This window comes from Labeo rohita, chromosome 6 (genome assembly GCF_022985175.1).
Source record: "Labeo rohita strain BAU-BD-2019 chromosome 6, IGBB_LRoh.1.0, whole genome shotgun sequence".
Taxonomy (NCBI): domain Eukaryota; kingdom Metazoa; phylum Chordata; class Actinopteri; order Cypriniformes; family Cyprinidae; genus Labeo; species Labeo rohita.
The window spans coordinates 3,665,043-3,687,833 of record NC_066874.1 but is presented as its reverse complement, the minus strand read 5'-3'; the positions used below and the strand labels follow the sequence as shown (position 1 = coordinate 3,687,833).

The following is a 22,791-nucleotide window of genomic DNA, read 5'->3' as shown; positions in this document are numbered from 1 at the left end:
GAAGTGTATGCTACTAAACGCATGATTTGATTTCTGTATCAAAGTGTCCTTATTTACATCCTGCTGTTGATGTCATCAAGCTCTCGCTTCCATTGAGATCAAAGGTCAATGCTTGAAGATGATGCCACAAGTTGTGACATCAAGCACCAGGTGATTTCTTTTGTGCTGTTGACATAGTAACCACAGCCTTGGTGTGTTTTCCTGTGTTTGGCTGTCAGAACCCTGTATCGGTATCGTTATGTTGGGGTTTTTTTATAATAAAACAAACAAATTCAACTTTCGTGTCTGTGGAATTTCATTCTGAGGAGTTTTATATACACAGGAGCTAAAAATGTGCTTTTTTTTCAAGTTTTTATTCAAACGAACATTTTTGGGCTTTTATAGTGACAGCACAATTATTTTCCGTTATGCATATAGCTTTACATTAATAATTTTTTTTTTTAATTAATATTAATAATTTGCCATAACCATACAGTTCTTAAAAGGAGAATAAACATGTCTAAAAGAAAAATAAATTATATTTAAAATAATTTACATTTAACATAGCTTCAGAATTAGAGCCATTTTTTAAAGTTGTATTGTGACATTTCATTATAATTCTTATTACAATGAATAAGATTTTGTTTTTGCATATTTAAAAAAAATGTCTTGCTGTACTGCCAAAATTAAAATCATATTTGCATAATGAGAAATACAAATATTGAGCTATAAGCTAAGAAAGTGAAAATATGCTGAATTTTAATTGAAAAATGAAGCCTATTAGCGCAATTATTTTTATGTATAATATAATTTCATTTTAATAATTACATATTAATTATCTTAATTTTTTTTTTGCCATAACCATACAATCCTGATCCCAAAAAAGGTGGGAAAAATATGTGTATATATATATATATATATATATATATATATATATATATGAAGAGTTCAGATGCAAAACCAGCTAAAAGCCATCTCGGTCAAAATGAGATAATGATACTGAGTGAATGCTCTCGACACACATTATGCGTCCATCAAATAATTTTCCTTCAAACTCCCTAAAATACCAGCCTTAGCCCAATCAAACGTACTGGTACTTACATAGAAACCTATACATCTGAGCCTGGTAAAAATGCATTTTTTAAAGAAAGATGTCAGATGGACTTAGCTGGTTTTGCATCTAAACTCTTCATATATACACACACACATATTTTTCAGAAATATAAAATTAATTATCAGATTTAATGCATTTTTATGACAATTAAGCATAATTACAGCACACTTCTCAATACTATAATTTAAAAAAAATATATATAATTTGTTACTGTTATATGAATAAAATATTTTACATATTTTATTTTTGCAGGTTTAAAAAAAATGTCTAGACAGAATGATTAACATGGCTGTATTGCAGAAATGAAACTTAAAATTGTATAATTGTACAAAAATTTGACTAGAAACATTATGGTAATTATTATTTATTTTGGAGGAGAAAAGTGATGAATTTTTATGACAACTATTTTTGGTCTTACCAATAGGCTTCATTTTTTTATGTAAAATATACTTTATTTTTTCCTCTTTGGATTTTTGGTTGACATTTGTGACCCTGGACCACAAAACCAGTCATAAGGGTCAATTTTTTTAAATTTGAAATTGAGATTTATACATCATTTGAAAGCTGAATAAATAAGATTTCCATTGACAAATCTGGAATCTGAGGGTGCAAAATATCAACATTTTGAGAAAATCACCTTTAAAGTTGTCCAAATGAAGTTCCTAGCAATGCATATTACTAATCAAAAATTTAATTGTGATATATTTACGGTAGGAAATTTACAAAATATCTTCATGGAACATGATCTTTACTTAATTTCCTAATGATTTTTGGCGTAAAAGAAAAATGTATAATTTTGACCCATACAGTGTATTTCTGGCTATTGCTACAAATATACCCGTGCTATTGTTTTTATGGTCCAGGGTCACAAATGATCTGCATATGTCTTTTGTGAGATTCACTCAGTTCACAAGGGACAGATTTTAATGCTGTCTGACGTGGAGCTGAACTGTCCCATGGCAAAATCCAGCCCCACACCGACCCCACAGCCCACCCCGAACGCCGCATACAGCGACGATGGAAATGACCCTTGAAACGTGTGGAGAGGAACCAACTCATCATCCACGGTATAGAACGTCAGAGTCCCTGCAGTCCTGTCCAGAAACACCCCGACACGAGGACTGTAGATCACAGGGATCTCCATCTTCTGATTGGCGTGCATGGCTGCGCAGCACATGTCTGACAGCTCCAAGCTCCACGATTGGCTGTTATACCCAAGCCCCGCCCCTGAATCCGCGCCTTTGCGGGACATGGAACTACTGACCACACCTAGAGAGGAGCCACGCCCCCTCCATTCCACCTCCCAGTAGCAGCGGTCAGAGGAGAGGGGCTGGAGACAAAGCACCTGCGTCCAGCCGTCGAAGCGCTGAGGGAGGTCGGGGTACGGCTGAGACGTCTGCTGAAGGGTGGCTACGGTGTTTCCATCAGACAGGACCAGACGCCGATGGGCTGTGTTTGGATCTAGGGTCAAATCACAAGCATCTAATGGAGAAATAGAGAGAAAAAGAACAAGATGAGAAAGTGAGCTTAAAACAGAATGAAAAGAACAATAAATGATGGGTTAAACTCACACTCCAGGAACTCGTCTCTGCTTCTGGGCTCTGGGGCCTGAATACTGTCAATATTAATTTCTCTCACTATAAAAAAAAACAAAGAATTAGACAAAAGCAACAGGCTGTAGGGAAATGTGAAAATTTACATATTAAAAAAAATGCTGTTATGATAAATGAACTGGACACATTTAATAAGACTTTAAAGCGGCACTGATGTATATGTTTATTATAATTTCATTAGAGATAATCTGTCTGTCTTTATAACTATCCATCAATAACCATCCATCCATCCATCCATCCACCCTTTCATGCATCCATCCACCCATCCATATGTGTATTCATCCATCCATCCAACCATCCATCCACCCATCTATGTATGTATCCATCCATCCATCCATCCAACCATTCAGCCATTCATCCACCCATCCACATATCCTTCTATTCACCCATATATCCATCCATCCATCCAGGCATCCATGTATCCATCTATCCACCCATGTATCCATCCATCCACCCATTCATCCGCCCATCCATGTATGTATCCATCCATCCAACCATTCAGCTATTCATCCACCCATTCACATATCCTTCTATCCACCCATGTATCCATCCATCCATCCATCCACCCACCCTTGCATCCTTCCATCAACCATCCATACATGCATGCATCCATCCACTCACTCAACCATCCATCCACGTATTCATCCATACACTCATTCATCTATCCATCCACCCATCCATGTATTTATCCATCCACCCATTCATCAACCCATCCACGTATCTTTCTATCCACCCATCCGCCCAGCCATCCATGTATCCATCTATGCTTCCATCCACCCATCCTTGCATCCTTCCACCAACTATCCATCCACCCATCCATGCATCCATCCATTCATCCACGTATCCATCCATCCACCCATACATCCACCCATCCATCCATCTATGCATCCATCCATCCAAACATTCAGGCATTCATCCCTATCCACATATCCTTCTATTCATCCATGCTTCCATCCACCCATCCTTGCATCCTTCCACCAACCATCCATACATGCATGCATCCATCCACTCACTCCACCATCCACGTATTCATCCATACACCCATTCATCTATCTATCCACCTATCCATGTTTCCATCCATCCACCCACCCATTCATGTATTTATCCATCCGCCCATTCATCCACCCATCCATGTATCCATCCATGCTTCCATCCACCCATCCTTGCATCCTTCCACCAATCATCCATACACCTATTCCTGCATCCATCCACTCACTCAACCATCCATCCATCCCTCCATAAATCCATCCATTCATCCACGTATCATCCATCCACCCATCCATGTGTCCATCCATCCATGTATGTATCCATCCATCTACGCATCCATCCATCCAACCATTCAGCCATTCATCCCCCATCCACATATCCTTCTATCCACCCATGTATCCATCCATGCTTCCATCCACCCACCCTTGCATCCTTCCATCAACCATCCATACATGCATGCATCCATTCACTCCCTCAACCATCCATCCACGTATTCAACCATACACTCATTCATCTATCCATCCACCCATCCACGTATTTATCCATCCACCCATCCACATATCTTTCCATCCACCCATTCATCCACCCATCCACATATCCTTCTATCCTTCTACCCATGTATCCACCTTCTATCCACCCATGTATCCATCCATCCATCCAGCCATCCTTGCTTTCCTCCACCAACCATCCATGTATCCATCCATCCACCTGTTCATCCATGTATTTATCTATTCATCCATCCATCCACCCACCCATTCATCCATCCATGTATCCATACATCTGCCCATTCATCCACCCTTCCATGTATCCATCCATGCTTCCATCCACCCATCCTTACATCCATCCGCCAACCATCCATGCATCCATCCATTCACTCAACCATCTATCCATCCATCAATCCATCCACATATCTATCAATCTATGCACCCATCCATGCTTCCATACTTCCATCCACCCATCCCTCCATTCATCTGTCATAACATGATGTGTGTATAAAACGCTGTAAATACTGACATGTGGGAAAAGCAGGATTGACGAGGGGACTGTCAGTAGGAGAGTCCAGGAACAGCCCAGGATTCACTGTACAGAGAGAAAGGCAAAAACAGAATAAAACAGTGATGAGTTGTTCCCCTACATGTAATCAATTTTACTACATTTTAACTAGGTGTAAAGCTACAAACAAACAAAAACGCTAATATTACCTTCTGTTGGCTCTCCCCCTACAGAGAGAACAGAAAAAACAGTCAACATTAGATATTTATTAACATAATTACAATGATTTTCTGTTTTTACAGCTAATATGACAAACGTACACGTGTGGGTCGGAAGTATTTAAAAAAAATGTTTTTAATGTTTTTTTTTATATTTTATATAAAAAGTAATGTATAACTTCAAATAATTCAGTGAGTGACTTACAGGCGCTGGCACGGGAGAGGCTACGAGGTCTCACTGACCCCGCCTCCTGAATAGTGGGTGTGGCCTCTTTCACTGTGAGTAGTTGAAATGCGACACACGACATTATGTTTCATGAAATACTTTGATGATATAATGATGACTGATGACAAAGAATTTTTATTTCAAATGATTGGACATATTTAGCTCGGTGTTGCTGAACACGTTTGAAGTCGCAACAAATGCAGACAAAAATAAGAGGACATTTTGAGCTACTTGATAGATATTCTTTGACCACAGTTCACAGGAGCCGGAAACACAGGCGTTTATCTGGATGCTAGACAAACCAGAATGACTAGTAAAGATTACCTAACAAGCCTAAGCTTGGTTTCTTTGTGTTCATGGTTAATGTGAGTATATTTCAGAAACACATTTGTCCCCAAAAGTTAGTTAGCTGCACATAAAAGCAACAGAAGCCTATCATATGTCTTCATTTAGACTGTGTGTATTCTTGCACTCACCTGTGTCCTGTCTCTTCTTCCGGTTTCTGGGTAAGAGAGAGCTCAGACTCCATCTGTCCGCTGATGAAGAACAGAATGAGGAAATGTATAAATAGGATTAAAAGCACAACATCTTGATTTGATTGTGGTATATGTTGGCCTGTTGTCACTCACATTGTCTGGCCGGCTGCTGTCTGTCCACAGCATTTGATCTTTGCTGCGAGGGACTCTGAGCTTCTCCATTGACTGTCAGGAGAGAAAACGGACACATGATGCAATTCTTAAAGGAGTCTGTGTTAAATGTCAGTAATCAGACAAGAATCACATGTCACCTTGTTCTCTGTCTTCTCTCCTCAGTCTCGGTCTGATTGAACTCAAACTCCAGCGGTCCGCTGACAGTTAAACGTAAAACAGCTTTAAAAACTATGTGGTTGTTTTATGCAATGTAAATATATAAAACTCACTAAAAATGTTTCATTTAAACCTACGTGACACTATGCGTATGTATGTGTCGTCTCACCTTGTTCTTCATCACGTGTGCTTCTGCTCTGTGTGCTTTGACGTCTTTGTGAGGTCTGATTTTCTATTTCTGTGCACAGATGACAGAATCATGACTACTATAACATTAATGAAACACATAAAACTGAATAACAACAACAAAATTATTAAAAGCAGGGTGAATGTCAGGATATGTCTGAGTCATATTTCACCCCAGAATAAAAAAAATCATTTTGCTTAAAGAAAATGTAAAAGAAGATGAAAATTTAAATAAGATTTTTTTTTTTTGCATTGACATTTTCATGAGATTCTCATGAGATCTTTCATGAATGATAATTAGACCAAAAAAGTGTTTGATCTTCATAAAAAGTATATGATACAAAATAATCTTTATGCTTATGAAAGTAGGCTTCATTTACTTAGTGTAAATATATTTTATTTTCCTTTTTTTTGTTTTTTGAATATAGGATATGACCTGGACATCTTTCACCCATTAAAACTCACCCTGATCTCTGTCTTCTCCTCTCGGTCTCCCTCTTGATCTCACTGAACTTAAACTCCAGGTGTCTGCTGAGACATCACACAAACAATGAGCAAAACTACACTGGACAGATGCTTGTCTTTATGTTTATGAATATGTCTCATTCTCACCATCATTGTTTTCTCTTTCCTCTCTTCTTTGGGTTTCTCTTGGTCTCAATGAACTGCGACTTCTGTCCGCTGCAGAGTGAGAAATTAAACTATGAATGACAAACTACAGATGATTATAGACCTGCATGAGTAAAAGTGTGTGAGACGTGTGTCTTACTGTCATTGCTCTCCTCTCTCGGTGATCTGGCTGGTCTTGGGGAGCTTGTAACACCTCTGTTAACTGATACAAACAAATGTTGTTCTAAAAACTATTTAGACCACATATAGTCACACAAACTTATTCTAAAAACACATTTAAAAGGTAAAATCAGACCACTAGACTCACCTCTTGGCTCACTGTTTCTGACAGCCTGTGTACGGGTGTTCACTGAAGAAAAAAAGCACTTACTGCACAACTGATATTTGACTTGATTAAAAATAAAATAAAATAAAATAAAATAATGAACTTACCAGATCCTCGTGTGCTTACTGAAGGCAATGGTGGGGGTCCTAAAAATATTATACAAATATTAAACATATATTAGAAACGAAGACAAAAAAAAATAGAGAAAAAAACAATAAACTAGCTTTATTTGTTGTTTTAATACCTTGTGCACGAGTGCCTCTGGTTCCTTTTCCAGAAAACACTGTAATGCAAAAACAGAATTGAAAGCTGAGACTACCAAATTTAAAGACAGACAAATGACAGATGAAACTTCAATAAAATCCTATAAAAGAAAAAAGGACTTAACCAACCACTGTTTTGATCATATTAATTATATTAATTTTATTTGTTTTTCAAATATAAACTATACATATACAGTTGAAGTCAAAAGTTTACATAAACCTTGAAGAATCTGCAAAATGTTAATTATTTTACCAAAATAAGAGGGATCATACAAAATGCACGTTATTTTTTTTATTTACTACTGACCTGAATAAGATATTTCACATAAAAGACATTTACATCTAGTCTACAAGAGAAAATAATAGTTGAATTTATAAAAATGACCCCATTCAAAAGTTTACATATGCTTGATTTTTAATACTTTTGTTATCTGAATGATCCACAGCTGTGTTTTTGTGTTTAGTGATAGTTGTTCATGAGTCCCTTGTTCGTCCTGAACAGTTAAACTGCCTGCTGTTCTTCAGAAAAATCCTTCAGGTCCCACAAATTTTTTTGTTTTTCAGCATTTTTGTGTATTTGAACCCTCTCCAGCAATGACTGTATGATTTTGAAATTCATCTTCTCGCACTGAGGACAACTGAGGGACTCATATGCAAATATTACAGAATGTTCAAACGCTCACTGATGCTACAGAAAGAAACACAATGCATTAAGAGCCGGGGGGTGAAAACTTTTTGAACAGAATGAAGATGTGGACACTATTTTTTTCATTTAGTACTGCCCTTCAGAAGCTACAGAAGCTACTTACATGTTTTTCACAAGACAAAATAAGTGAAATGTACCCTGATCTTCAAATTCCAAAAGTTTTCACCCCCCGACTCTTATTGCATCGTATTTCCTTCTGGAGCATCAGTGAGTGTTTTAACCTTCTGTAATAGTTGCATATGAGTCCCTCAGTTGTCCTCAGTGTGAAAAGATGGTTCTCAAAATCATATAGTCAGTGTTGGAAAGGGTTCAAATACACAAAAAAGCTGAAAAACTAAAGTGGGACCTGAATGATTTTTCTGAAGAACAGCAGACAGTTTAACTGTTCAAACAAGGGATTTATGAACAACTATCACTAACAAAAAAAAACACAACTGTAGATCATTTAGGTAACAACACAGTATTAAGAATCAAGCATATGCAAACTTTTAAACAGGGTCATTTTTATAAATTCTTTTTGGCATCATTTTGTTTGTTCTCTGTTGTCAATTACATTGTTGCTGGCAATATTGTGTATAAAACATTAATTTGTCACCAAATGCATTATTGACTTACGTTTCATTATGCCTCCTGTTTTCTGTCCGTTGCGGTCTGCCACTGTAAACACTGTAGTGTTGTGCACTGAAGAGAGACACAGTAAATGACCCTCCAGTGACCCTGTACCAGACAGCAGTTCAGTGTGTTATTGTGAGATGTGTTTGTGTGTGTGTGTTTGTACCTGTCTTGTTGATCTTGTCCAGCTCCTGGTCACACATCTCCTCCACTTTCTCCCTGAGCTGGACAACGACGCTCCTGACAGGATCAAATGTGGCTTCAGGGTTCACAGTCACAGCTCCCAGATCTCCCCCCTCCAGCGGACAGCACAGAGAATGATACGTCTGTGGAGAAAAGATTATTCATGCGCTCTCTGTGACATTAGCTCTCAGTTTTGTAAACCTCACATCACCAACACTGATGAAATCATCCTCTGACCTTCAGGAAGTAGATATTGTCTTGGCAGTTGATGATCTCTTTCAGTTCTCCATCTTTCTTCTTTAGCTGTTTGACTTCAGCCTCCAGTTTGGTCACCACATCCTGAGCCTCGTTGAGCTTCTCCTGCGCAGTGGAGACCATCACGTCCTGGAGCATCTCCAGCATCCGTTGCACTGACTCCTGGAGCTCAGACAGGACCGTGTCCGCCTCGTCTTGCACTGTTTCTGAGGACCTCTACACACACACACAAACAGTGAGGATGCTCAGACTTTACAGGGATAGTTCAGACATCAATAAATGTCATAATTTACTCACCCTTATGCCATTCCAAACCCATAAGACATCCACTGAAAATCCAGATAACCAAAACTTAGCAGCAGATCCAAAAAGGTCATGTAAGCATTGTAAAAATAATCAATATGAATTGAGTAGTTTAATGTGATGAACAGACTTATTTCAGGCTTTTATTTGCATATGAACACTTGTGTGTGTCATTGGTTCTCATGCATGCGTATTCAAGCTTTATTTAGATGCAAATAAAAGGCTAAATGAAATATGTTCATCATGTAAAGCAGTCATATCCCTTCTGAAATCTTAAAGTAATATGCATTCATTTTACGACACCTTTATGACCTTTTTGGATCTTTTCAGTTTTGGTTATCTGGACTTTCATTAGAGGAACAGAATGAAACAGAATCTTAATTTGTGTTTTAAAGATTAAAAGTCTTATGGGTTTGTGAATATGATGAGTAAATAATTTTCATTGTTTTAGTGAACTTTTCTTTTAAAGATCATTACTGTGTGAGATGCAACTCATAAAACCAACAGAATATGCCTCTATGTACCTGTAATTGTTTTGTTGTTTGGATGTCATGAATATTTACCGTTAGTGTGTCTAAGATTTTCTTCATGTCTTTCAGTTCTCTCTCTCTCTCTTGGAGTCTCTGATTGTTCTCAGACAGAACTGCACCCAGCTCTTTCTAATGCAAAAAACAAACAAGTGTTCAGAATAGACTGGAATGTGGACTGGAATGAGTGTAAGTGGAACAAGACTAGTTCATCAATACTAATCCACATCGACACATTAACGTCATTCAGAAGCTAAAGGTGAGTCATGTTCTTCAAACAGTGACAGTGATAGAGCATTTTTGTGAATGATGTCACTGCCTTGCGCATGGGATCATTTTCCATGCTCACTGACGTTATGGCAGATGTAAAATAAAGATTCCTCAAAGCAATTGTTATGAAAAAGTTAGAAGCTAAGCATTAGTGCACCTTTTTGAAATTTGCTTTAATAAGAAAAGCCAAAATTTCATAATAATACAATAGTAATTCATAGTTTGTTCATATCCCTAAATACTAAAATGTACCATGTTTAAAGCTGCACTATATATTTTTTGGCATTGTTACCACCAGCATAAACATTATTTTGTGAACCTAGTCAATGCACAGCAAATGTATTGCAATGCAAACTATGTTGATTCGTGTTTTATTACAAGTACTGTCGTTTTCCTTTTTTGCTTGCAAACTCTTTTTATTGTAGGTTCAGGTGTTTTGGCTTTAGTAGTAGCCTGACTTCCTTCCTTTCCTTTATTATGGATATGACGTAAACATGCAAGTATGCAGATCCCTGGGAAATCCGTCCCCACAGCTCAAATACAAATAGTGTTTTCATCAATCGTCCACATTGGCAGCACGTAAATAATGACACTGAACTGAATAGAACTCGCAAAGTTTTACTGATTATTGCTGCTGAAAATGGCCAATTGGTGCTGTACTAATCGGTCAGACGGGAATTTGGACTAATATAACAAATCAAGAAGAAAGAGTGCAAAAAACAGAAACAAAATGTGTTAGTGGTTGGCCAAATTGAACCAGGATTTCCAGGCCAAGAATCTTGACAGCATTCATGTTTGTTCTTATCATTTCCAGCAGGTAAGTGAAATATTAGGCTAATATCTTAATTTGTACGTATCTTTACCACCTTTTAACTTTTCCCCCTTTCCTGCGTTCTAAGTCCATCTCTATATGATTTAACAGCTGCCACACATTTTTTCTGTTTAGACAACATAAATTAGCTGAACAACTATTCAGTAGTACATTAACCATGCAATCAATGCTGTTGTTTACATCCGAGTATTGCCGATATGGCCACGCATCCGGGTAACTGACCAAACCATGAAGTGCAAAACCTATTAATTACTGTAAGATTAGCATAGTGAAATACGGTAAGGCAAAAACAAGGTTTGGAAGCTGGTTTTACGATGTACTCGTATGAAGTTCTTATTTTTTGGATGTGACTGTATTTGAGAAGATGTTTGATGTGGTTCCCACCTGCTTCTCGTTCCTCTCTGCCTGTGTGGACACACTTTCGTGGCCCTTGTGCTGGTTACTGGTGCACAGCCAGCACACGTACATCTGACAGGAGCGGCAGAAGAACTCCTGCAGGTACTTGTGCTCGGGGCAGATCTTCTGACTCAGGTCACTGGTGGGCGCGATCAGCTCGTGGCTCCTCAGCTTTTCTTGCATGTTATGAGGCTTCAGGTGAGTCTCACAGAACGATGCCATGCACACCAAACACGTCTTCACGGCCGCTTTGGGCTCCGTGCAGCGGTCGCAGGGCACCGCCGAACCTGGCAGCTTTTTGGAAGCCCCTTTGCTCCGTGTGCGCGCACGCTCAGACGCGGAAGACGCCGCATGCCGGGCGCTCTTGATGGACTCTCGCCCGGCGGAGTTCAGGGTCCCGCGGCGGAGCTGCTCCACGGCTTCGGCCAGCATGGTGTTCCGACAGAGAGCGGGACGAGGGTTGAAAGTCTGCCGGCATTCCGGGCAGCTGTAGGTGCCGTTTTTCTTGCCTTCATTGTCCCAGTAATCTGCGATACAGGCCATGCAGTAACTGTGGCCGCACGGGATGGTCACCGGGTCAGTGGGAAGATCCAGACAGACGGGGCAGTTGAACTGCTCCTCCGTCCATAGACGAGCACTCATCCTGAGGATATAAATTGAGAATGCAGTAATTAAATAAAGTTAAGCCTAATCTGCTCCACACACACCTGGGACAGAGTCAGTGTCAGTGCTCCAGCTGTGAGTGTGTGTCTGTCAGTCTCTCCGGTCTGACTGGATGAGGGTGAGACACTCACTGAGCAGGTTTGGGGAGAAATTCAGGCCTGTGTATGCATTCCTCTTCATTTGCACATTGTACTACATGTGTAGGAAGTAAATGAAGGAATCAGGTGAAAAAAAGTGCAATGCACATAATATATATTCTGAGGAAAATCCAAGTGCTGTTTGCATGTGCAATATTTGGTGCCATAACACTAGACTGTTACAGGTGGTTGCCAGGGTGTTGTTATGCAGTTGTGAAAGTAAAAAGGTGATGTGGGTGGTTTTTGGCAGGTCAAAGCGAACAAGAAATGCCCATCCTCAAGTCTGGGGGAAAAAATCTATGCGACAGATTTCACCTGGTTAACATAAGTCTAGCCAGTTATAAAAGTAGGCAGGACTTTTCCTGCAGAATTAGTGGATATTTTGCACATCAAAGGTTTGACGTAGCCCCTGGTAAAATGTTGATGGTAAAAAATGAGATGGAGGTAAAAAATTATACTGTGCTTTGCGTTCAGACTAGGAACTTGGAGTGGGAGAAAAGTTATATTTTAGTTTTTGTGAGCGAATGCAAAATTTCTATGGGGAATTCAACACTTTGCACACATTTTTTCCATTACCATGTCCACTAGTATGGGGTTCCATTTGTGCCAAAAATGCTGGTTTGTGCTGTACATTTGTCTTTGTCTACAGTCAATGCCTGCTTGTTCGGGTAAATCAGTATATGTTGATGTGTTTGTTGTCTTTGACAACATCTTAATCAGTTGTCCTGCCATCTTTTTCTCTGTCGTTTTTAATGTTGTCCTTACTTGTAATATTATTCTGTCATCCTTAATGTCGTCTTATTCTGTCATCTTGTTCTGTTGTAGTTACTGTCGTCCGTACTGTCAGGGCTTAGATGACATTAAGGACAACAGAACCAGTGTTCATTTTGACAGCAAATTTTGATTTAGTCTTAGTCATAGACGTTTGACTAAAATGGCATTTAGTTTTAGTCTAGTTTTAGTCGACTAAATATCATAAGATTTTAGTCCATTAAATCTACAGTAACCAAGTGTGTTTAAATGAATACTCATCAAAACAGACAATTCAACATCATTTTGTGTGTATTTCTCTGTTTATGAGACATGAACGAGTACTCATGTGCTGTGTAAGAGGCGCTGCTTCGGTGTCTGTGCTCAGAGAATTGAATTTATTTTTGTGTTGAATTTTTGAACATTTTTGAACATTTTATGAGATGTGCAGCAACTGTAAGTAGCTTATGTCCTCCCGGATAGATCAATAGGCTAAGATACAGTTCAAATGTGTGCATCTAACCTCCTAACCACACAGTATATTAGTTCTGAATTCGTTGCCAAAAATGTCAGATAGTTTTTGTCTTTTTTGTTTTGTTATCATCTCGTTTTTGTCTGTGAAAAAAAGTCATTGACGAAATTAACACTGAACAGAACAAAACGACAGTAAGGACAACAGAATAAAACGGCAATAAGGACGACAATAAAAAGGACAGAGAAAAAGATGGAAAGACAATAGATTAAGATGAGGTCAACAGACAACATGCACGTCAACATATACTTACCTGCTAATTATAATTTACTATAATTGACCTGAACAAGTAGGCAATGACTGCAGATAAAGACTGATGTATAGTGCAAAGCACAAAGCAGTCGACACATTTTTAGCACAAATGCAACCCCATACCCTAGGTGCTCCATAACATTGCATACACTTTGAATAAAGTGCTTGTATTGAAATGTTTTACTATCTTACCCAGTTCTATCAACGATAAAGCTGTGCTTAATGGCTGGTGGTGAGATGTGTGCAGAAATGTAAGACAAGAAAGAGCATCAGAATAAGGCCTTAGTTCATTTTCAAATGGTTAAAAAAATAAAGGATTCTCAACCCCACTAAAGGATTTTGTTAAGATGTTTTTATTTATAAAAATAAACACTTTATGATCACTGTTGTGATTTTTAAGTTGAAATTGTGTGCAATATATACCCTGTGAGAAATAAAAACCGTTCAAATACTATTCATAAACTGCAATAAAGTCTCTCACACACAATTTCATGTTATTAAATGTTTCAGATGTAGTCTATGCAAGCACTCCATTTGTCCTAGTTCTTCATCTGTTTCTCCTTCATACTCTTTTCTCTCTTTAGTATTCTGTTCAGTCTTTTACTGGTGTCTGTCTAGCCCTAGAATGAGCAATCAATCATACACTTTAGTCATAAAAATGGCAGTAGTTGAATTACTGTTATGTGAGGGTGTTGGCAGCAGAAGGCGGTGTTGAGCTGGTAATGTGGAGGGAAGTTCTTCATTCATGACTGCGCTGGTGAAAAAACCAGCATATGCTGGTAGGTATGTTTTGATGCTGGAATGCTGGTTAGGTAGGTTTTGATGCTGGTTTAAGCTGGTCCTTTGCTGGTTTATGCTGGTCCTTTGCTGGTTTTTGCTGGTCATGTTGCTGGTCAAGGACCAGCATGAACCAGCAAAGGACCAGCTTAAACCAGCATCAAAACCTACCTAACCAGCATCCCCGCATCAAAACATACCTACCAGCATATGCTGGTTTTTTCACCAGGGTGAGTTGTAACGTGCTTGAAATCTCTCACGAATGATTTCATTTCCACATCAATCATCACCTACTGGACCTGAGTGGAGACAGCATCACTGGCTCATATGACGCTTGTCAAAGCTTGACAAAAAACAGCAACATAAATACTGGAAAAGGGGGTTATAGTTTATCCAGGATCTGATTCCAATCAAGAGTGGTTCCGAATTATCTTAGAAATTCCGATTGGAATCTAGAATGTGTGTTTTGGAAAGGTTTGATTTGAGAAAGAAAAAATTAGAATCATTAGAAGTCACGCCTGTGAGGTGTTTCAAACAACGTGATGAAATAAACGTCTGGCTATCAGACATTTATTAACGACTTAAGTGAACTACACATGTAACCTATTAATCATATTTTGGCAGAGTTTCTTTTCTACAGAAGAAAGGCAGTGTAAAATGTAAAAAAGTTACGGCCTTATTTTTCCCGTAAAGAGTGGGCGCGGCCATAACAGAAGCCATAATAATAAATATGTATTATAATAACCCCTTTACAGCTGTGGTTGTTATTGTTTGCAGTGCATTATTAAATCTAACTTCCAACTTTCGTGAAAATTTAATAAAAATAATATTACAAAGAGTGGGCGTGGCCATTCGTAAATGTTATGGGTGTGGCTTCCGGTCTCATCCGCGTCCAGCTATTTTTAACTGTACAAAAGAGATCGTTTCACTGCTTGGTATTGCAAACTGGTGTGTCTTGGCATATTATTTTCACGTATTATCTTAATTATGAACACACTGTTGTAGTGCAAACCACTTTTACCTAATACTGCACGTTGTTTTTCTTCTCGTTATTTGTGGCTTATGAACCGGACATCTCGCCCATAGGCTTACTTCCGCTTTGAAGAATAACGTGGACATAAACAGGCAATACATTTTCCAGGAAATACTGGAAATTTTCCTATTATAGTATTTTTATTTTACAGTAAAATAATCTTATGATGTTTATAATATTATATAATAATTTTATAGAAAAATCTATCTTGAGTCTGCTTCTAGGCTTACTTCATTTAAAAATAAAATGTATAGGCCTATATACATTTTAAATAAAGTTTTGTTTTATTATTTTTAACTACATTTCTATAAAGAAAAAAAAATCTGTAAACTTAACATGATTTCACAGAATCTCTTACATGACATTTACTATATGTTTAATATACTAATTTATTGGTTATGAACCATAAGGTCAGTTCAGGTAAAGCATTAAGCATTCAGCACAATGAGAAAAAGTAGCTCTGATTAACTAATCTAATTCACTCTGCTTCTCTTGAACTGTGCTTCAGAAGTTTCGAGGCCTAAACACAGTCTCTTTGTGTTTACGTGTGTGATGATAAATGATGCGCAGTGCTTCTGATCGGCCCTGTAATAAGTCTAAATGGAGTTCCAAAGCTATTAATAAGTGCTAGGAAATGTATCCCAACCATTTACTCTTTTTAACAAACTACACGGCGCAGAACAAAAAGAAAACAAATGAATCAGTAAATAATCAGACATGTTAATGAGCCCGTATGTCTCTGTTCAGTCACAGAGTCAATAGTCTCTGCGCAGAGATCATTCATTCCCACAGTGTTTGTGTTTGGGACGCTGTGAGCGTATTTTACTCTGTTTTTGTCCGTCTGCTCACTGACGCTGATGAAATCACGCCGGACGCGTCCTTCGGGGACTTTCATAACCTCTAAAAGATGTCTTTACTCACAACAGCGTCATGGGTGTGTGTGTTTTGAGTGAGTTTATTACAGTACATCTGTAGAAATCAAGGCAATCTAAATGTTTTGGCAATGCAACCATCACTTCTTAGAATCCGCATGATGTTTTTGAGAAGTTTCTTCTTCGTGTGAGTGTGGTGTTTGGGTCATGCGTGGTAAATCCAAAACTTCTCATCTGTGTTCAATCATCAACACGTCCGTGACCATCGCAGCTGATTGCTACATACTGTAACATGCTCCAAAAATGTATTGACATGAAAACACCCCTCAGATATCAAGAACTGGCCGGTGTTCCTTCTCGCTTTCGTGTCGGAGACTCTGAAATGTACAAGCTGATTGAACCATTTTAATTGAGTTCCTCATCATCTTCAGATCTCTGCCAATCCACCTCGACATCTGCAGAAGGTCACAGTCATTGACTCCTGGGCAAAAAGCCAGCGAAGCTTCTTAAATGATGAATTGACCTTGGACTGGATTGCAGCTGGAGCTCGTATGAAGTGTGCTTTTTTACTGCTTGTAAAAGACAGTTACCCTGCTGCTCACTAGAAATCTTCACAAACACAAGCTGTGGATTATTCTGCATCTCACCTTGTTAAAGGTATAGGTATTCACCTTAAGCCATTCCAAGCCTATAATAAATGCAAAAATTGTAGGGGTTCAACAGCTTGTCATTGGTGCAGTCTCTTCAGAAGGACATCTTTGCACCTTCTTTACCCCTAAAGGGTGCATATTAGTTCTTAGAGTAGTAATATGTACTCTTATGGTACTATTATGAACACTCTAGGAGTAAAGAAAGTAGGTACTGTCCGAGTGACAAACTGTTGTACCCCGGAGGGTACAGTTTTTGCACACTATTTTTTTTGAGAATGCTGATAAATGCTCTCTGCTGCATGTGTGAGTGTTAGTTGAGGAGAAATATCCTCCTAGCAGCTTTCATTAGTGGTGTGTCTGGAGGCCACAACAGGTCTGAGTTCAAATAGCCCGTCTGCTCCGATAACTCTCTCCAGCTGCTGGGTAATGGTTAGTTTCCTCCCATTAGAAAGAAAAACCTCTAAACAGCAAACAGCTCATTAAAAACCCATATTACTTACCCACTGTTAGAACCGCAAACATCATTTATCACGTGGATGGAAGGGAAGACTTTAAATACTCATCTGCAGGCCGAGCTAGAGGACACGACGTACACAAGAGAACACAGCCGCTCTGTAATCAACTCTACAGTACCGCTAACGACTGCAGTTATTAACCTTTCACTACGCTGGACAATCCTTCACACTCAGCACACAACCGCACATATCAGCATGATAATACTAGAAAGAAAAGGCTATTCATAACAATACTACAGTCAAAAGATGATTGATAGATAGATAGATAGATAAGGAATGTACAATAAATGAATTGATAGAGACAAATCTATAGAACGATAGATAAAATGATAGATCGACAGAATGATAGATATATAAAATGATAGAGACAAATGTATAGAACGACAGAACGATCAACGGAATGATAGAATGATAGATAGACAAATATATAGAGTGATAGATAAAATGATCAACATATGATAGAGACAAATATATAGAACGATAGATAAAATGATAAATGATAGAATTATGATACCACAGTCAGAAGATAGATAGACAGACAGATAGACAGATAGATAGATAGATAAAGAATGTACCATAAATGAATTGATAAACAAATATATAGAACGATAGATAAAATGATAGAATGACAGAATGATAGATATATAAAATGATTGAATACTATCACAATGATTGAATGATAGACAGATAGAGACAAATATATATGGAACGATAGATAAAATGATAGAACAATAGAATGATTGATAGAACGATAAAGACAAATATATAGAATGACAGAAAACAATCAACAGAATGATAGAACGATAGATAGATAGAGACAAATATATAGAGTGATAGATAAAACGATCGACAGATGATAGAGATAGACAGATAGATAGAACGACAGATAGAACGATCGACAGAACGATAGATAGACAGATAGATAGATCAAATAAATTCAGACATAAATTCATGACAGAAGAATGTAAATTGTGGTGTTTTGACACCCAGCTGGATATTTATTTATTTTTACAATGTACAACATATAAAAACATAGCAAAAAGTTCACAGTGTATAAAGGCAGTGATCATGTGTTGGAAAAATCATTTTCTTTTCTTTTTTTTTTTATTGCATAGAGAATCGTCTGCATTCAGATAATGCAGCATCCATGCAACATCAGCGTAAAAAAAGCGTCATCAGCAAGCGTCCAGCTCCAGCACAAACGACAGCAGCCGCTTCTGCTCTAATATCGTATTCAACATCCAACCAGACTGTTTGCATCTTGCATTGAAGTTCATATGGGCTCATTGGAAAGAATTAACATAAAATATTTCATAAAACATATTTTCATTAAACATACTGTACACACAATGGCAGACAGAAAAAAAATGGTCATGTGTAAGAAATAAGCGAAAATCTGAGCACTCTTAGTGTACTCGTTCTTATGTTCACTGTGGGAAAAAAAAAAACCTGATTCCATCAAAAAAAAAAAAAATCATCATTTGTGTATAAATATATAATGTCAGCTACAAATATACACACGTACTTACAAACGTACATCCCTTTAAATTCAATAACACTCACACCGAGTTATTTCACACTGCCATTGTTCAGTCACAATTCTTTTTGAACAATTAATTGATCAAAATGTATACATTTTGTCATTATTTACTCATCCTCACATCATTTCATGACTTCCATGGTCAGATAAAGAGTTTAACAGAATGTGTGAATCTCAATGCACCAACTTTGAATATGTGAATTAGATTTTTAAAAGATCTTAGCAAGCAAATTAAATTTCAGTCAGTTTTCTCATTCTTATTTCTATCTGTATTCTAAAGGTTTGTACAGAGGGGTTTGTTCATACATCAAACTGATTTGATTTATTCAACATCTTCCTCCTAAAAACATGGTGATTTTTCATTTTTGTTCCAAGTACTTTAAGATTTATGGAGTGATAAGAGATCTTCAAAATCTCCTCTATAAAAGCTGTTAACGCTAATAGTTTAACAAAATAAAACAAGAATTTTGAACCTGGCTTCTGTTGTTTACATATATGCAAATTAGTGCATATTTAATAAGATAATGCCTCATTTGCATATTTAAACATAACATTTCAGAAAACTTGTAATACAAAATTTTCTTAACAATTGGGAAAATACAGTGATATCTAGTTAATTTTTACTATATTCACCTGTGATGTTTTGACACAAATGTATGTAATGACATAAGGGTGAGTAAATGATGGCAGAACTGTCATATTTGGGTGAACTTTCCCTTTAAAAAGTGTCACATCCGTATCCAAATGTGTAAGAGCCTCAGGTCTTTTATTGGACACTGAAGATGAAGTCTTTTATGAGTTCATCCATACTTCACTGATGTTAATCAGTCGCATTACCAGTAATCCTGATTCCATGTATCTCTTCTAGTTCTTGAAGTTCTGGAGCAGAAAAGGACGTAAACCAGGAAGAAATAAGGGAAACAGATGTTCAGGCTTATTGTGAGACGTCACAGCTGTCTGGAAGCCTTCATGCTTTATTGACTCAAAACGAGTTCTGCGTTGCAGTTTTTTCGGTTATGAAAAACAACACAAAGACGCCAGCACATAAAGTAGTACGTCACAATTCAGTTTTGAGCTTAATCCCAGAATCCTCTTTTCTCCTTTGCACTGTAATAAGTGTGCATGCTTTGTGAGTGTCAGTCTGTAGTTATTACGACGACATGTGATCAGCTGAACCCGTGACTTCCAGTTTTGAGATGACATTTAGGAAAGAAATGCTACAAGAAAACTACATGGGCCCGTCTTATCCGAACATCACCCCTTTGCATTTTCCTGCATCTTCTGAGATGCAGATTATGCACTTAGCTTCCTGTGGATCCATGCATTCTCCAATGCACCTGCATGGACGGATGACGGTGCGTAACTGCGGTCACACACCCTTAAGAAAGCAGGAGAGGTGTGTCTGTGCATCAGCTGTGCATGTAGCTGCATGGTGAATCCATGGAAGGGTAGTCATATTTGCCCAGAGGAGACGGGTAATACGTGGTGGCGTAGACGTTGGTCTGCGGTAAAGCTGATGGGAAGAAGTTGCAGCTTTCATCTGGTGGAAGCAAGTTGTTCTTATTCAGAGTCTGCGGGGAACAGGGAGAAAGCACAAAAAGTGAGCACACGAGATGTCGAAAGTCTCTTCAATATTTCAAAGGCCACAGTGTGTTTTGCATCATGCTGCAGCGGTCCTGTGATGTCAACGCTCTGAGGGAAAAGAGGGAACTGGAAAATGAACAACGATAGAAAAGACGGATTGAAGGAACAAGAGCTGTTTCCTTTGAGACAGATTAGAGAGAGTCGTGATTCTCAACTCCATCAGATCCTAATTTTGCATCAGATGTCAAGTGAACCTGACACAAGACCAGAATTATTCAGCAAACAAAAGTAAATGAATAATAATAATAATATACTATAATATAAAAATATGATTATTTTAAAATATAACAAATATTATTGTAATAAAATAATTCTAATATAATAATATAATATTTTAATGATTATTATTACTATTTTTTGTCTAATTGTGTTATTATTATTAAAAATTATTATATAGTTATTATAGAATTAATTATATAGTTAAAATTAAAAAGTAATAAAATTACTAAAATAACTGTAATTTTTATATTATTATTAATTATTATATACTTTTTAAATCACTAATTATACATTAATCATTATTAAAATACCCATACATTCTTTGTAATATTAGTAGTAGTACTAGTAGTAGCATTGTTAATATAAAACAACACACTATAATATAATAATAACTATAATATAATAATAATATATGATGATGATTATTTAAAAATATAATATGTTTTATTGTGAAAAAATAAATTATAATATAATATTTTTTATAAATATTATTATAATCATTAAAATGTATTATTATAATTATTATACAATTAATTATATAACAATAAAAATACTTATTCAAATTACTAAAAAACTATTTTTTTATATTATTATTGTTGTATATATTATATAATTATTATATTAATTAATAATTATTCAAATTACTAAAAATATTTTTTTTTATTAGTAGTAGTAGTAGTATTAACAATACACTATAATATACAAATATGATAATTATTATATATTTATTGTTATAATTATTAAAATTATTATATTATTATATATAATTATTGTGACAAATTAGTATAATAATATAATATTTTTAATAATTGTTATTACAAAATTAATCATGAATTATGATTATTCGTAATGATTATTAATAATTAATAAATATTTATAATTATTATAATTATTAAAATTACTTATAAATGTAATAATTAGTATGTTTTATTTAACAATAATGATAATAAGAATTATTTGTATTATTATTATTATTATTCAATAAAAATAATACACTATAATATAAAATATGACAATTATTATTTAAAAATATAAAAAATATAATAATATTTTATTATGATAATTATAATATAATATAAAAACAAATATAATAATTTAATATATAATTTGTATAATAACAAATGAAATAAATATAATTACATTTTTTAAATCCAACATTAGGGAGCATTGGTATTCTCTGTATTAATAATAAAATATAACAAAAATATTATATAAAATATAACAATAATAATAATACAATTTTTATTGAAACATTATTTGTATTATTATTTATATTATTTATAATATAATATAATTTAATATAATATAATATAATATAATATAATGTAATATTTCTGTAGAGTTATACAGAGAGAACACTGTAGCATGATGGGATACCTTGAACTCCATGGGTGTGTATAAGTCGTTCTTGGGCGCACAGCTGTTCTCTTTATAGTGTAGGTGGTTGGGGGTGCTGGGATGGATAACTGCAGATTCTTGAGGGGGTTTGCGGAGTCTCTGACAGTACACGTAAACCAGGACGGACAACAAAACGGCTCCCAGAAAACAGCACGCTCCAGTCAGCACCAAATGGAACAGAGAAAACCCTGCAGTAGACAAAAAAGAAAGAAATGTTACACTGGGAACATCAGACACATCAAAACCTGAATGCTGGATGATGTAAGTCAGATTTACCTCCACAGTTTGTGCTCCTCTTCTGTCCCTTTGACAGCACTAGAATTAAGAAAATGAAGATGTAAAAATGTATGTAAAAAAAATATAAATAAAATATAAATTCAAATAT

At 36.5% G+C, this 22,791-nt stretch overlaps 3 protein-coding genes across 10 annotated transcripts in view; 1 reads left to right on the top strand and 2 right to left on the bottom strand.

The window, feature by feature from the left end:
* The window catches only part of trak2 (trafficking protein, kinesin binding 2), a 26,132-nt gene extending 25,856 nt beyond the window's left edge, over window positions 1–276 (top strand). For all 5 annotated transcript variants that reach the window (XM_051112091.1, XM_051112090.1, XM_051112092.1 and 2 more), the window contains one exon: window positions 1–276. This exon is cut by the window's left edge and continues 2,434 nt beyond it. The gene's annotated coding sequence lies outside the window, so the exon portion shown is untranslated.
* A 380-nt stretch (window positions 277–656) lies between these two features.
* On the bottom strand, window positions 657–12,146 carry trim25l (tripartite motif containing 25, like). Of its 2 annotated transcripts, none has more exons than XM_051112866.1 (20): window positions 11,413–12,146; window positions 9,963–10,058; window positions 9,079–9,312; window positions 8,825–8,984; window positions 8,662–8,727; window positions 7,322–7,360; window positions 7,185–7,223; window positions 7,060–7,101; window positions 6,892–6,954; window positions 6,735–6,803; window positions 6,588–6,653; window positions 6,106–6,174; window positions 5,918–5,977; window positions 5,760–5,831; window positions 5,607–5,666; window positions 5,110–5,181; window positions 4,896–4,913; window positions 4,708–4,773; window positions 2,665–2,730; window positions 657–2,575 (listed from the first exon to the last, which is right to left on the bottom strand). In XM_051112866.1, exons 1-20 carry the CDS (start codon window positions 12,064–12,066, stop codon window positions 2,001–2,003), a joined length of 2,586 nt encoding a protein of 861 aa, XP_050968823.1. In that variant the 5' UTR covers window positions 12,067–12,146; the 3' UTR covers window positions 657–2,000. The 2 variants fall into 2 exon arrangements, with proteins under 2 accessions (XP_050968823.1, XP_050968824.1); XM_051112867.1 differs by having other exon boundaries at window positions 6,588–6,650.
* Window positions 12,147–18,588: 6,442 nt separating this feature from the next.
* The window catches only part of sema5bb (sema domain, seven thrombospondin repeats (type 1 and type 1-like), transmembrane domain (TM) and short cytoplasmic domain, (semaphorin) 5Bb), an 83,069-nt gene continuing 78,866 nt past the window's right edge, over window positions 18,589–22,791 (bottom strand). For all 3 annotated transcript variants that reach the window (XM_051113130.1, XM_051113133.1, XM_051113132.1), the window contains 3 exons: window positions 22,683–22,721; window positions 22,386–22,594; window positions 18,589–20,716 (listed from right to left, as the gene is read on the bottom strand). In XM_051113130.1, coding sequence (XP_050969087.1) covers window positions 20,555–20,716; window positions 22,386–22,594; window positions 22,683–22,721 — 410 coding nt within the window. In that variant the 3' untranslated portion in view covers window positions 18,589–20,554. The remainder of the gene's footprint in view (window positions 20,717–22,385; window positions 22,595–22,682; window positions 22,722–22,791) is intronic.